Source organism: Theobroma cacao, chromosome 5 (assembly GCF_000208745.1).
Source record: "Theobroma cacao cultivar B97-61/B2 chromosome 5, Criollo_cocoa_genome_V2, whole genome shotgun sequence".
NCBI classification, from domain to species: Eukaryota; Viridiplantae; Streptophyta; class Magnoliopsida; order Malvales; family Malvaceae; genus Theobroma; species Theobroma cacao.
In genome coordinates, this window is record NC_030854.1 from 38619259 (window position 1) to 38634176 (window position 14918).

The following is a 14918-nucleotide window of genomic DNA, read 5'->3' on the forward strand; positions in this document are numbered from 1 at the left end:
CTTCTATTATCATTTTTCCCTTTTGTTTCTTTCTCGTCTTCTCTCATTCCTCTGCTTTCCACCCAAAAAACCAGAACCTTTCCCTTTGATTCTTAGTTGCCTCTTTGTTCATAGCTATAGCTTATGGGGAAAGCCGTCATTTCTAAGTTCTCACCATTCTGATTATTCGGCTTGCTCTCATCGTTATTGATATATCAGTTCTTGCTGTTTTCATTTTGGGTCTGCTCAGTGCTCACCCGTTATACTTGTTCTTCTGTCATTTACTTTGCTTGTCTGTTGAATAAAAAGACAAATGGATCCTGTTATTACTGGCGCTGCTGCCAACGTTTCATCGGAAGTTGCGAAAGGCATCTTCCAAGAAATTAAACGTCATATGAGATATGTAATCATCTCCAAGCAAAATGTTGACAAGTTTGAGGAGAAATTGAAGTCGTTGATAGCAAAAAGAACAAGCGTGCAGCAAGAGGTTGATGTTGCAGACAGGAACGGGGAAAAGATAAAAGCGGACGTGGAGCATTGGTGCAACACAGTGGACAAGGTAATCAATGAAGAGGAGAAGAAGGTGAAGGATCTTGAAGACAAAGCAAAGAACAAGTGCTTCTTTGGCTTGTGTCCCAATATCAAGTCTCGCTACCAGCTTAGCAAGAAAGCAGAAAAAGGTGCCGTAGTTGTTGACAACCTTATCCAAGAATGTCAATTTAACGGAGTGGGATGCCTTGATGTTCCAAAAGCTATAGTAGACACATCTCCTAATGGCTTTGAGACCTTTAAATCAAGAGAGAAGGTTTTCAACGATATCATGGAGGCAATGAAAGATGCTACTATCAGCATGATAGGGGTGTACGGAATGCCTGGTGTGGGCAAAACATCACTAGTTAAAGAAGTTGCAAGACAAGTCCAAGAGGCTAGGTTATTTGATTCGGTGGTTACAGTAACTGTGGCTCAAACTCCTGACATTCAGAAAATTCAAGAAAATATTTCAGAGTTATTGGGTTTAAGACTAGAAGATAAGAGTACGGATGTAAGAGCGCGTCGATTGCACGAAAGGTTGAAGAAAGAGAAGACGGTTCTTATTGTTTTAGATGATCTTTGGAAGAGACTCGATTTCAAGGAAGTCGGAATTCCATTTGGAAACCAACACAAGGGATGCAAGATATTGTTGACTTCAAGAGATCAAAATGTTCTATCCAATGAGATGGATGTTGAGAAAAGATTCGCAATTGATGATTTAGACGATGAAGAAGCTTGGGACTTGTTTAGGAAAATGGTTGGGACCGACAGTGTTGAAAATGCTGAGTTGCGACCTACAGCAATTGAGGTAGCCAAAAAATGTGCAAGATTGCCCCTGGCCATTGTAACAGTTGCAAGGGCTTTGAGAAATAAAAGTTTATTTGCTTGGAAGGATGCTTTACGACAATTACAAAAGCCTTCCTCAAGTAACTTCACTGGGAAATTCGCAGCTATATATTTAGCCATAGAGTTGAGCTACAATCATTTAGAAAATGAACTCAAACAGGCTTTTCTGCTTTGCAGTCTAGTGCGTCGTGATGCAAGCACTGATGACTTTTTGAGATATGCCATTGGTTTGGGTTTAATTAAAGGTGACGACACCGTGGAGGAAGCACGAAACAAGTTGTTAACAATGGTGAGTGACCTCAAAGCTTCTTGTTTGTTAGTTGATAGTAACACCTATGACCTCTACTTTGATATGCATGATCTTGTTTATGATGTTGCCATGTCAATCGCTTTTAAGGACAATCATGCTTTTGCATTAAAGGAGGTTTACAAAGATTGGCCTCATGAAGAGACAACGAAAAAGTGCAACAAGATTTATTTGAGATTTCCCAATATTAGAGAGCTTCCTGAGGAGTTGAATTGCCCACAACTTGTTTTTTTCCATATGTTCATATATGGTTATAAGAAAGTGCCACCAAACTTCTTTAAGGAAACAACAAATCTTAAAGTCTTACATTTGAATGGTATGCAATTTTCTTCTTCACCTTCGTCAATTCGTCTTCTAACAAGCCTTTGTGCTTTGTGCTTACATCAATGCAAATTGGGAGATATAGCTATTATTGGAGAGCTCAATAATTTAAAAATTCTTAGCTTTTCAAGATCTGATATCAAAATTTTACCCAAAGAAATTGGACGATTGGTTAAGCTATCATTATTAGATTTAAGTTATTGTACTGAACTCAAAATAATTTCACCAGGCGTCTTGTCAAATTTGTCCAAACTAGAAGAATTGTATATGGATGGCACTTTAATTCAATGGGAAGATGGAAGAGATGCCAACCACCGAAGCAATGCTAGTCTTGCTGAATTGAAGAATTTGTCTCATTTGACTACTTTAGAAGTTCATATTACTGATGTTGAGGCCACGTCAGGGGGCTTGTTCTTTGAAGGGTTGCAAAAGTTGGAAAGATACAAGATTTTCATAGGAAATGAATGGAATTGGCTTCTTACGTATGAGGATGAGTATAAATATTCAAGAAATGTACGGCTCCAATCAAGTACATTCATTGATCATTTGGACCATGGAATTAAGATGCTTTTGAAGAAATCTGTAAGTTATAGTTTTTACCAAACCGAAGATGATTCGGTGGCCAAATATCCCATTAATGATAATGATGCAACTAATAGAGCTGATTTTTCTCAATTACAATTGGGGTCACCTCAAGACGATGATTCGCCAAAAGACATTAGCTTTTGTTTTGAAGACAAGAACGTCTCTACTTCAATGCCTCAGCCTGAATTGCCACTTTCCAGTGAAAAGGTATTTATTAATTTCTTTATTTTACTCATTCTAAGATATATGTAGATTTCATTTTCAATTTTTTTAGATTTTTTTCGTATTATCAATCAAAATTCTCAAATGTTAAATTTGTATTATTTTAAAATACCTATTATGAGTCAAAATATAAACTAAATAGGAATTTAACCACTATTATAAATATATAAATTTGACACTTTATTATCCATTTAAAAAAAATTGTGTTGTAATATACTTATCTTTTCTCAAACTTATATATCAGAGTTTGAAATAATTGTAAGTTAAGTTAGAGATTTTAGGGTTGAGATTTTGTTCACTTTTTTTTTTGTTAAGTCCTTGCAAATACTTCATTGGTATAAATGCATTAGTACAGTCTACGATTAGATAAGCCTACAATCTATAACATACTTAAAAGAGGAATTCCAAGGGAGCTTTCAGAGTTGACCACGTGAAGGCTTAGGAGGAGAGTTGTGAAGCTCCAACGGGATCTCCAAGTTTGACCAGGTGGAGGTTTGCTGTTTTGCAATGTGATACTTCAATTGCCTGACGCGTGGGTTTTGACCGCCTATCCCTGGTTTGTTTCTTAAGGAGTTTAGTTGGGTTGTTGGTGTTTTTGCACACCTGTTCTACCAGAGTGGAACAGTGAAAACAAAAAGAAAGAAAATATGGTTGCCAACAGATCTGAAGAAAAAACATAAGGTTAGACTTTACAATAAATCCCCACAACAGGTTAGACTTTGTTCTTCTTTTTTGGATCTTTTCTAACACAGAAAAAAATGAGAGCAAAAACAAGTGGGCTGGTCTCAGTTTTTCTCTCGGAAAAACTTTTTGTGAAATACAATAACAACCAAAGCTCAGTCTTGGAGAAAGAAAGAGATAGAGAAACATTCACAGGCGGTGGGTGTACATTAACTTCTCTGGTAAATCTGCTTCCTCTATTTCAAGGCAGAGAAAGAAAGAGAAAAAATGTTGAAGCAGAGAAACAGAAAGAGAGGTGTGCAAAGAGACCCGTGTGCACCGCACGGGTCATTCTCTAGTTATTTTTAATTATACACAAAAATGGATAAGTGGGGTCCAGTGCATCTGAGAACTCCTCTGCATGCCACGTAGGCAGGTGTCCATGCCCGTGACCACGCTCTTTAAATTGTTACAATTCGATAATTGTTTAAAATTGAAAAAAATTAACCTTTCTTCTATTGTCTTTTTTATTTTTTTGTACTATTTTTAATATAAATTAATTACATGTATGCAGATGTGGTTCCCTTGCTTGGAGAATTTACAGTTGTCCTCAACTAATGTTGAAAAGATATGGCACAATGCTTCCTGTAATCTGGAGAATTTGACAACATTGACCGTTTGGGGTTGTGGCTACTTAAAGCAATTTTTATCATTTTCCATGGCTAGAAGGCTAGTACATCTCATATACTTAGAGATAATTGAATGCCAGTGCTTAAGAGAGATAATTTCCACAGAAGATGTAGAAGAAGAAAGCAAGGTTAGATTTTATTTCCTAAATTGACCTTTGTAAAGTTAATTAAGTCTTCGGCATCTTACTAGATTTTGCTCAAAACATCAGACTATTGAATTTCCATCCTTGGAGTCACTTTGGATAAGAGACTGCCCAGAACTGAAGGGGTTCATATACAAATCTACAACGGAAGGGAGCCAACATTTCTCTAGTCAAGCTCTCTTCAACGACAAGGTAGATTATTGTTAGCTTTCTCTTCGGTACTTGTTTTCCTATTTCCATGTCTTTTGCCTTGATTTTAGGATCACATGCCTCTGAGCATTACATTAATTGCCACGAATTAATTTCGAACAGGTTGCATTTCCTAGTTTGGAGGAAATTTTTATTTCCAACTTGAGAAGCATCAAGATGATATGCCAGAACCAACTCTCTGCGAATTCTTTTCACAAACTACAACGAGTCGAAGTCAAAGAATGTCCTGATTTATTGACCATTTTCCCATCTAATACGTTGAGAGCATTTCAAGGACTGCAAACTCTAGTAGTTGAGAGATGTGATTTGCTAGAAGAAGTATTTGAAATCGAAAGGTCAAATATGGAAGAAACACGTGCTGCCACCACTCAACTAAAAGAACTGCTTTTGGAGGACCTACCGAACCTGAAGTATATTTGGAAAAATGATCCTCAAGGAATTTTTACATTTGAAAATTTGCAGGTACTATCGGTTGGATGGTGTTTGAATCTGAAGAATGTATTTCCAGCCTCAGTAGCCAAAGTTCTTCAACAACTTAGCTATGTTGACATACATGATTGCGGATTGGAGGAAATTGTTTCCAAAGAGGAAGGATTGGAAACGGCTGCCACTTTCGAGTTTGATCAACTATCATTTTTTAGGCTTTTTAACCTACCAGAACTCAAATGTTTCTATCCGGAGGTGCATACAACAAAGTGGCCAATGTTAAAAGTGTTCCAAGCATTTAGATGTGGCAACATGAAGATAGTTGGTACAGAACGTTTCAACATCATAGAGACACCTAACTTCAATGGGCAACTTGAGTCCTTATTAATCCATCCACAATTTTTCTCAACTAAAAAGGTATGCGTGGACCTCCACATCCACTCTTTTCGAAATTCATTAAGATGCTCGCGTCCATGTGAAAAGCTACTCCGATCCTTATAATGTACTAATGGCTAGTATATATTCAACTTTTAACAAACTAGAGTGCAAAATATCATTTTAATCAAATGTGATCTTGCCAAAAATTATTCATTATTATAAATAAAAAATATTTTTTATAGGGCATTACATGTGTCAATGACTAGCTACTATAATTTATATAAATTAAGTAGAATGTAATCATTCTTTAAAAAAAAAAACACTTGTTTCTTTTGTTTTGACTCAAAAACACAATTGATTACATCAAATTTACTAGTTTTAATGTAAAATAAAGAAAAATTAATGTTTAATTACTTAACTTTTCAAGGATTTTTATTTTGACTAGTCAATTTTGAAAAATGATGATTTATTATGAAAATTAATATTTTGATCACTTAATTATTACAAGTTAACAACTAATTGATGTTGCTTTTCGTATCTAATGACATTCATCACATGACATGCTCATGTCACGTGACAAGCTACATTAACTAGTCATTACCAAATCATATGTTTTAAAATTAAGTAATTAAAATAAATATTTTAGAAAAGTTTAACGTAAAGGTATAATAAAAATTAGAGTAATGTGTGGATAATATATATCTTGTTTGGGTTGAACCCTACATTTTAATTGCGAGAACTGAAAAGATTGTGATTAAATCGTAACCTTGAAAAGTTTAAAATGTAATCTGACTGTAAAAACTTGCATATATGGCATATTGTGATTGCCCTGCTCATTCAGTTGAGGAGGTAATATCTCTTTTTTTCGTCTTCGTTTACTTTGATTTTTGGATAGTTGTTACTTGTTCTGTCACTTTGCAACCTAATTAATCATAGATTCTTTGGTTTTGTTTCATAACCGATTTAAAATATGTTTCTCTGTTTCTATTTTTGGTTACATATCCTACACCACGACAGCAACCTTGGTCATTAGATGACCTACCAACAACAGTGGCTTTGACCATGCATCAAGGATCCACGGTCACCAGCATGGATTTTCATCCTTCGAACCACACATTGCTTCTCGGTATGAAAGTCTGTTTTTATCCTTTGAGCCAAGACTAGCTTGAAACTTTGTCTCTTTTTATGATATAATGTCTTTAAGAACAGTTGGTTCTGCTAATGGTGAAATCACACTCTGGGAACTTGGAATGCGTGCTAAGTTGGTTACCAGGCCATTCAAGATATGGGAAATGTCGACATGTTCAATGACATTTCAGGTTTGTGCATGTGTCATTACTGAATGAGATTTCTCTCCGTGTTATACATTGTCAAATATATTTAACTATTGCAGTAAGGTGATTCATGTCTGTTTTAGTAATTTCCATGAATTTCCACATTGCAATTGATTTTGTTGGAAATGTTACTTGCAGGCTTTGATGGTCAATGATGCACCGATATCTGTCAGCCGTGTCACATGGAGTCCTGATGGAAGTTTAGTAGGTGTGTGCCTTTTAGATAGATTACTGACATTTTGGTTTGCCTATGTTTGTGCTTATTGCCTTTCTTGCTGCAGGGGTTTCATTTTCCAAACACTTAATTCACTTGTATGCTTATCTTGGATCTCATGATCTAATCCAGCGCTTAGAGGTTAGTTAATTTTTTTCTACTCCTCCAGCTAAAACAATGCATAACATACTGGCATTTGACTTTTTCTTTTCTTCTTTTTTTAACAGATTGATGCCCATATTGGAGGTGTAAATGACTTAGCTTTTGCTCATCCATTCGAAGAACTGCGCATTATTACTTGTGGAGATGACAAGCGCATAAAGGTGAGAGATAGTAAATTTTCACTAAAATTTTTTATCAAACTGGACGTTTCTTGTTATTGTCCTAATGAAAGAAATGGAACAGGTGTGGGATGTAATGACGGGACAAAAGCTATTCAAGTTCAGAGATCATGATGCACCAGTTTATTCCATCTGCCCAATGGATAGTGAGCAGGTTGAACACAAAGAATTAATGTTGTTAGTTGCTGATTATATATATTTTTTAGTGTTAAGAATAGGAAACAAGTGACCAAGCCTTGATTGCAAAACTGCAGCATCAGTTGCCTCTATTTCCGTCTTGACTGCAACAATAATCAATCCCTGCTACTTAAAGATGCCATCACAACCAACTTGTTAAATGTACGAAATTTCGTATAACATTGCGCTCCCACCGGTTACTGCCTGTAATCTATGATTCTCCATCTGGTTTAATGTCCATCACAGAGCTGCCTGCTTTTTTAGACCATTTCCTTACTCCCATTTAGAACTTTACCTCCGATGATCTTCCTTTTGGCGCTATGCTGGTCCAAAACATTTGACTCACTCTCCTTTAACATTTTAGGCCAGTGTCTTGTGTTGCTTATAGTATTTGTTGGCTCAATTGAATGCCTAGTTTGCCTTTGCCGTTTGGATGGGAATTTATACTTTCATTTGCTAATTATCTACACCATTCCAGTTCATTTCAACCTATGTCGATGGGGAAGTTATCCTGTGGCGGTATGATATGAGATTCACAAGTGCAAATTTTACTCCAGGTCACGGGTGTAGTACAACGATTTACAATGCTGATGGAAATAGGTATGATCATGAATTTTAAGATAGGAATTTTAATAGCTTCCTATTAAAAACTTGGAGTTGTGTTCATTCCCCAAAAAGTTTGTTTGTTCATAACATCTAATTTATTTAACCATTTGTGTCCAAATTTACATGTTATCCGTTTGGTTCTAATTTTGAACTTTTTGTTAATTTCTAATTTTTGTTTCAGATTGTTCTCTTGTGGAACAAGTAAGGATGGACAATCTTTTCTGGTTGAGTACTCTGGGATTCTTCTAAAAGGAAATTTTGTGGGGTTTACAAAGAAATCAGCAGGTGTGGTGTCATTTGACATGGCGCAAAATCAGTTTTTCGCTGCAGGAGAAGATAGCCAGATAAAGTTTTGGCACATGGATCATCGCTATCCTCTCAGTTTCACAGATGCAGAGGGTGGACTCCCTGTAAGTTTAATGTTCAAATTTTATAGTTCTTTCTGAAACATACATGCTATTTAGGTTGGGTTTCTAAACAATCATATTACTTGCTTCAGAGTCGTCCCCGTGTGAGATTCAATAAGGAAGGAAATCTCCTTGCTGTCACAACAGCAGACAATGGGTTCAAAATACTTGCCAATGCTGTGGGTCTCAAATCTTTAGGACCAAATGAAGCATCATCCTCTTCTGCCTAAACGTTTGGGAATTGCCTCATTCTCTTGTCTAATCCTCCTACTTGATTCGTAGTTGTTCTAGTTTTACTTGCTTGTATTTAATCCTTTCCGAGTGTATTTGTTTTTTCTTGGAAACATACTTAATATTATTATTATTATTTTGTTGCCTAATAAACCCAGTAGTAATTTTGATTTCTTGTATTTTGTGATTTTTGGAGTACTAAAAGTCTCAATAAATGATCCATCAATCAAGAAATAACTACTTTCAGAAAATCCTCATTTCTGTCCAAAACATCTGTAGCATTTTGTTATTTCCATGAATGTGTATTTAAGATCATGTCTTTGCTTCCCTACTTACTGTTGAGAAATACAAGGGCCCTTCTCTCATGTCTTCCGAATGGCTTTGACAATGTTTTTCACTTCGGCCAAAAGACCACAACCGTGGTCAATTGAAAAAAATCTTCAATCCTGGTGAGCCACCCTCCTTCTATAATATATTATTACATTTTTATTGTAATAAAAATTATAAATTTTTAGTAATCTTATATTTAAATCACTCCATTTATAATAAATTATTTTATAAATATTTCAAGAGAGTATATATATTATGCGTTGATTTCGACACGTGACAATTACGGATAAATATTTCTCAACATTGTCATAAAAAAAATTTAACTTAAACGTATCTTAATGGTTTTATATCACATGAGTATGTGAATTTTTTTTTTTTAAATAGTTTTTACTAACAACGTGACCAACATGCAATTTTAAATTTCTAGCTAATTAGATTATAGAAGATTCTCATAGCATAATCGGTCAATAAAGGTCAAAAAAGCCTGTACAATTTTCAAAAAGAACCACCTACTCACAAGATTTTGATAACATCATAAAACATAGGAGATAAATAATGTGTAACACAATCATCATTTGTATCAGTTGTTTTTTCATCCTTTAAGATGTGTTTAATTGCAAAAAAAAAATAGAGTGAAAATAAAATAATTATTCGTAAAAATAGAATAAAAGATAAATAATTATTATGTAATTTGATTTATGAGAATGGAATAAGAAAAGTATTGTTATTATGAATTATTCTAATATTTGGTTGGTAAAAATAGTTTTAAAAAAAATTAAAGAATAAATGATAAATGACAAAAATACTATTTATTATAATATTTAATTTATAAATTACAATATTAATTTTGTTATTTTATTCTTTATTTTTAAAATATTAAAATATAAAATTTTATAATTAAAATTTTAATTTAATTTTTAAATTTAAAATTTTAACTTTCACAATGTATAATTCAAACTTAAACCTTTTTATTTTAAATTCATTTTAGTTTTTTCTTTTTCTAAAATTTTAAATTCATTTTAATTTAATGAAAAAAGGAAAGAGGTAGTTGGGTAGAGAGAAAGAAATTGTAAAAAATTAATAAAATGCATTTTATATAGTATGGTAATGAAGGACATTTTTGTCCATTAATTTTTTTACCCTATTCCTTATCTATTAGAATAGCCAATATCACGGGAATCTTGGTATTGGCTATTTCTTAATCTCTCTGAATGTTTATTTCTTCCAACCAAATAAAGTGTTAAAAAAAGATTAGAAATAATGAGGGAATGACTATTTCATTCTCCAACCAAACATGCTGTTAATGTATTGGATTGAATTTATATATATATATATATATATGGGGCTCTCTATGGGCAAAAGAGGAAATTTGAAATTGTTTTCCTTCCAACTTAGAGCATACCAACCTCAAACTGCCTATTTTGGGTAAGCAAAAAGAATATGAGCATTTTATTTGCAATTTAATTTATTTTTACATTTTATGTGCATGTTGCTTAATTATTATTTTTTTTCTTATTTGAGTTTTGCTTAATTCATGCATCTTACTTAATACACATTCTTTGGTGCATTGAATCTAACCATTGTGTTTTCAATGTATGCCATTACCATGTTCATTGCATCTACTTTATTAAATTCTTCTTTACAATTCTCATTTTTAAGTATTACTCATGTGCTGGAGAGGCTTACTAAGTAATCCAACAAAACGAGAAGCATATAATGCTTATGAAAAATTAGGAATCTCAACGTTAGTTTCTTGTTCTTATTATATAAATACATGAATTTCAATTGTTGTCTAAAAATATTGTAAGAAATGTAATATTTTGCTAGTTTTGTTTGCTTGCAGTGAAGCAATTATTGATCCTACAATAAGATTAGCAATTCTTTTTGATACTTAGCTTTTTGAGGAATATGTAGGACAGCTTGCTCTAGCATAAACTTATCAAAGATATGATAAATTTTTTTTATGCAAAATGTTTCTGATTATAGATTATTTAGATGGGAAGAGAGAAAAAGCTCGCAGAAATATTAAAGATCGACTAAATCAATATGTGCAAGGAAAAAAAGAGGACTTTGTTAACCATGTAAAGAAGTTGAAGTATTTAGGATCTCTAATGTATGTAATATATCTTGTTCTCGAAGAATTATGCATAGGGGTTAAAGAAAAGCGAAAATCTTTGTTTATCTTATTGTATATACTTCTTCTAGTAAACATTTTTTTTATTTTTCCACTAGTACTCATTTGATTTGACCTTTTAAAATATTGCATAAATTAAGCTAGTGGGCAGTCATGACTACCCATGCTATAACTATATAAAAGGTGTCTTTCAATCCATGGTCGACACTTGGGCTGGTCAATTGAATAGCATGTGTATTAACCTATTGGGTGACATGTGGTAGGCTTAGTTTATAATTTGTGTGAAATATTTTTAATTGGTGAGAAAAAATATGAAATCCAATAATTGTTAAAAAATGAAATCAAGGTGTTTTTGGGTTTTTAACTAAATAAGAGAGGTATATATATATATGTGTCCTAATTCTTTCACTTATAAGGTTCCAGTCCAGAGGGCATATTTATCTTTTCGCTTACATGCCCCTTCCTTGGTCCTCATTCATTTTTCGACTGTCTCTCTATTTCTCTCTTCCTCTCTTAGCTCTAGCACAATACGGATGTTTGAAATTTTCTGAACAGAACAGCAATCCAAAACAAATCCTCACTTCTCACGAAGCCTCCTATAATATTTTTGCTGATTTTGCGAGCCAAACAACTTACAAATAGATACATAGATATATTTGGTGGATTACAAGAGTGCAATGTGACTTAAAATGCACCTTTCTTAAATGTAGCATTGCAGTGGTGCTTGAAGTGTTTAAGATTTGGGAGGAGTTGAAATTTTTTCTTTCGATAATTTTTTTTATTGATATTAGTCAAATCTCACATTTGGCATTCCAAAAGTTTTTCTTTTGTGTCTCAAATTATAAATTATAATGATTTAATCAATGTTGGGATCTGATTCCTTTCTAATTTGAAAAGAAATTATATATATATAAGTGCAATTTAGTGTTAACCTGATAATTGTTATTGGGTAAAAGTCTAAATTGAAGTTAAAAATGGATGCAAAAACATGCCAACAAATCTTAATTTAGATAGATATTATCTATTTTGTATGTCTTGTTTCCTCATTATCTTTTTCACTTTTGTTGGATTTCTATTTTGTATAATTGATTTTCAATTAGGATAGATTTTATAATTTTGGGATAATCTTTTCAATTTGAAAAGGGATTGCTCTGAATTGGGATTAACAAATGAATGTAAAAGTATGCCAATAAATCTATAGATATTATGTATTTTTTATGTCTTGTTTCCTCGTTATTTTCTTGTATAATTAATTTTCAGTTATAATAGATTTTGTAAAATATGGTTTTTAGTTATGATAAGTTTTGTAAAACATGTCTCGGTACCATGTTCTTATTCTCGGTACTGGTAGGTTTTGGTGTATCCTTAATTCCTTATTACAAATTGCAGAAACCAAACTGTTTTTACGGCGAACATTCAAATTTACTGATGTTGCTTTCATAATGAGTTTACTGTTTTTACAGAAACCAAGTTGTATACCCTCTTGTGGTGGCTGCACATCCGATGGAGGCAAACCAATTTGCAATCGGGTTGAGTGATGGATCTGTTAAAGTGATGGAGCCCACAGAATCAGAAGGGAAGTGGGGGGTGAGTGCACCGGTGGATGGTAGTACGACATCGTTATCTACCACAAGCAATCACACAACCGTGTAGTTATTATGGTAAAATTAGTTAAAAGTACTTTAACTAGCTGCGGTAAATTGAGTTTAATTGGTTGTAAATGGTGAAAATAAGAAAGAATTTTGTGTGTAGAAGGAAGTTTTTGATGCCTTAATTCAGTCAGGCATAGGAAATGAATTTTTGATGCAATGGAATTTTAACCATTGATTTTCTTGTCTTTACTTAGCTTGATTTGTTACAATTCAGAGAATCGAATTAAATTAGGAAATGAATTTGTTGTTTCCTGGTTTTAAGTTGTTTGTAGATTTAATTACTGGAAGGAAGAAAAGAATTCAAAGAAGAAAGAAGAAGAAATGAGTAATTTGATTTGCATTAGCATCTATGTGATTGTGTATTTATGTTTGAGACAATGTCATCTTGTGCAGGCTTAAGGAAGAATCGGGGTTTTTCTTCAACATGAACTACTTTGAAGAGAAAGTTAAGGCAGGAGAATGGGAAGAAGCTGAGAAGTATTTATCTGGTTTTACAAAACTCGATGATAACCGGTATTCCATGAAGATGTTCTTTGATATAAGGAAGCAGAAGTATCTGGAAGCGCTTGATCGGTATTGTTAATGCTTCTGTTGTTTCACTAACAGAAACCCTTCAATTGTTCATAAATGAATAATTTAAGTATTATTTTTCCCTGATGAAATAGCCTGAATTTATTTCATGGATATTGCAGGCAAGACAAGGCAAAGGCTGTTGAAATATTGGGGAGTGATTTGAAGGTGTTCTCCACATATAATGAGGAAGTGTACAAAGAATTAACTAAACTTTTGACACTCAACAATATCAGGTAACTTCACCCACAAACAAAGTATACTTGTTAGTTTTCGTTTGTCAAGTTATAGCATTTATTGTTTGTCTAGAAATTTGATTGGGTAAAAAGGGAACGTTATACTTGAATTTAAAAATTCTATAAATTTCTGTGTCATGTAAGCCAATGCCAAATGGATGCTTGAAATCTTCATACTCGAATAATGATGTTTTTCTCATCCGAATGCAGGGAACATGAGCAGCTGTCCACATATTTGGATACAATAGCTGAGCGCAGTAAAATGTTAGCAGAACTGGAAAAAATCAGAGACGCAAATCCAGTTTTCCGTCATGAGCGTGCTAAACTATTTTGAAGCCTTCAGGACTATGGGCTTTGATCAACCAAAGTTGAAGTTGATAAGATTTTGCATCATCTATACCTGTTCCCCAAAAGCAAGTTTAGAACTTCAAATCTGATCGATTCATTGGAAATAGCTTTTCAAAGACTGGCAGAATGGACAATTGCTCTATAAAGGCACATCAGCCAACATTAGTCACAACGGTCAAAACACCCATTTAATCTATAGATACTGGAGATGCTATCGGACATTTATTTTTCTCTTTTAGACTGTCTTCGAATATTATACAAGGATTACCTAAATGACCTCTTGATGTCAGATTATGTAAATGTCTTAGTAGGTGTATGCCATGATGTTTTTCCATTTGAACAGTTTCAGTCTTGAATCGACCAAGAACATGTCCAGCAGCGCCAGGAATGGTTGATTATCAGGACCCTGACCATGAAGAGCTAATGAAAAGATTGCGGCCTGCTCCATCAGTTTGAGGGGATGATTTCTCATTTTTTGTTTATTATAGTTATTCATTTTGAGATATTTCATCACGAATCTTAGATTCTTCTGATTTTGTTTCATTACCAATTTAATAAGTTTCTATGTCTTTATTTTTCGGTAACATATCCTACACCACGGCAGCAAGCTTGGTCATTGGATAAACTACCAAGAACAGTAGCTCTGACCATGCATCAAGGATCCATGGTCACCAGCATTGCAATTGAGTTTCCATGTCATTTCTGCGATTATTCCTACCACTACGACAAACCCTTCCATTTTTTAAATTATTTTATCTCTTTAATTTTCATGAAATTTCTTTTTAAAAAAATAATTGTCATGTCAAGGATTGAAGTGTACGTTTAGTAAGTCTTGCTTTATAAATGGAGAGGTAGTCTTCACGAGTCAAACAAAAGCGTGGCCTATGGCCCAGCCCCATCCTTCTCAGTGGCATACAGTAACACAACTATCAAGGGCCCCTTTTTCTTCTTAGGTTCCCTACACGCTTTCCATGCGTCATGCTGATTTTTATTGGTTTTAGGAAAGTCTACGGCAGAGCTAAGGGAACCATTAACTTAGGG

General features: G+C 33.7%; 1 protein-coding gene across 1 annotated transcript; it reads left to right on the top strand.

Annotated features, from left to right (window-relative positions):
• On the top strand, positions 293 to 8606 carry LOC18600525. The gene is made up of 14 exons (XM_018121102.1): positions 293 to 2776; positions 3544 to 3693; positions 4026 to 4268; positions 4350 to 4475; positions 4596 to 5336; positions 6315 to 6423; positions 6507 to 6616; positions 6770 to 6883; positions 6978 to 6986; positions 7073 to 7168; positions 7251 to 7340; positions 7842 to 7963; positions 8151 to 8379; positions 8469 to 8606. The coding sequence occupies exons 1-14, from the start codon at positions 293 to 295 to the stop codon at positions 8604 to 8606; spliced, it is 4761 nt and encodes a 1586-aa protein (XP_017976591.1).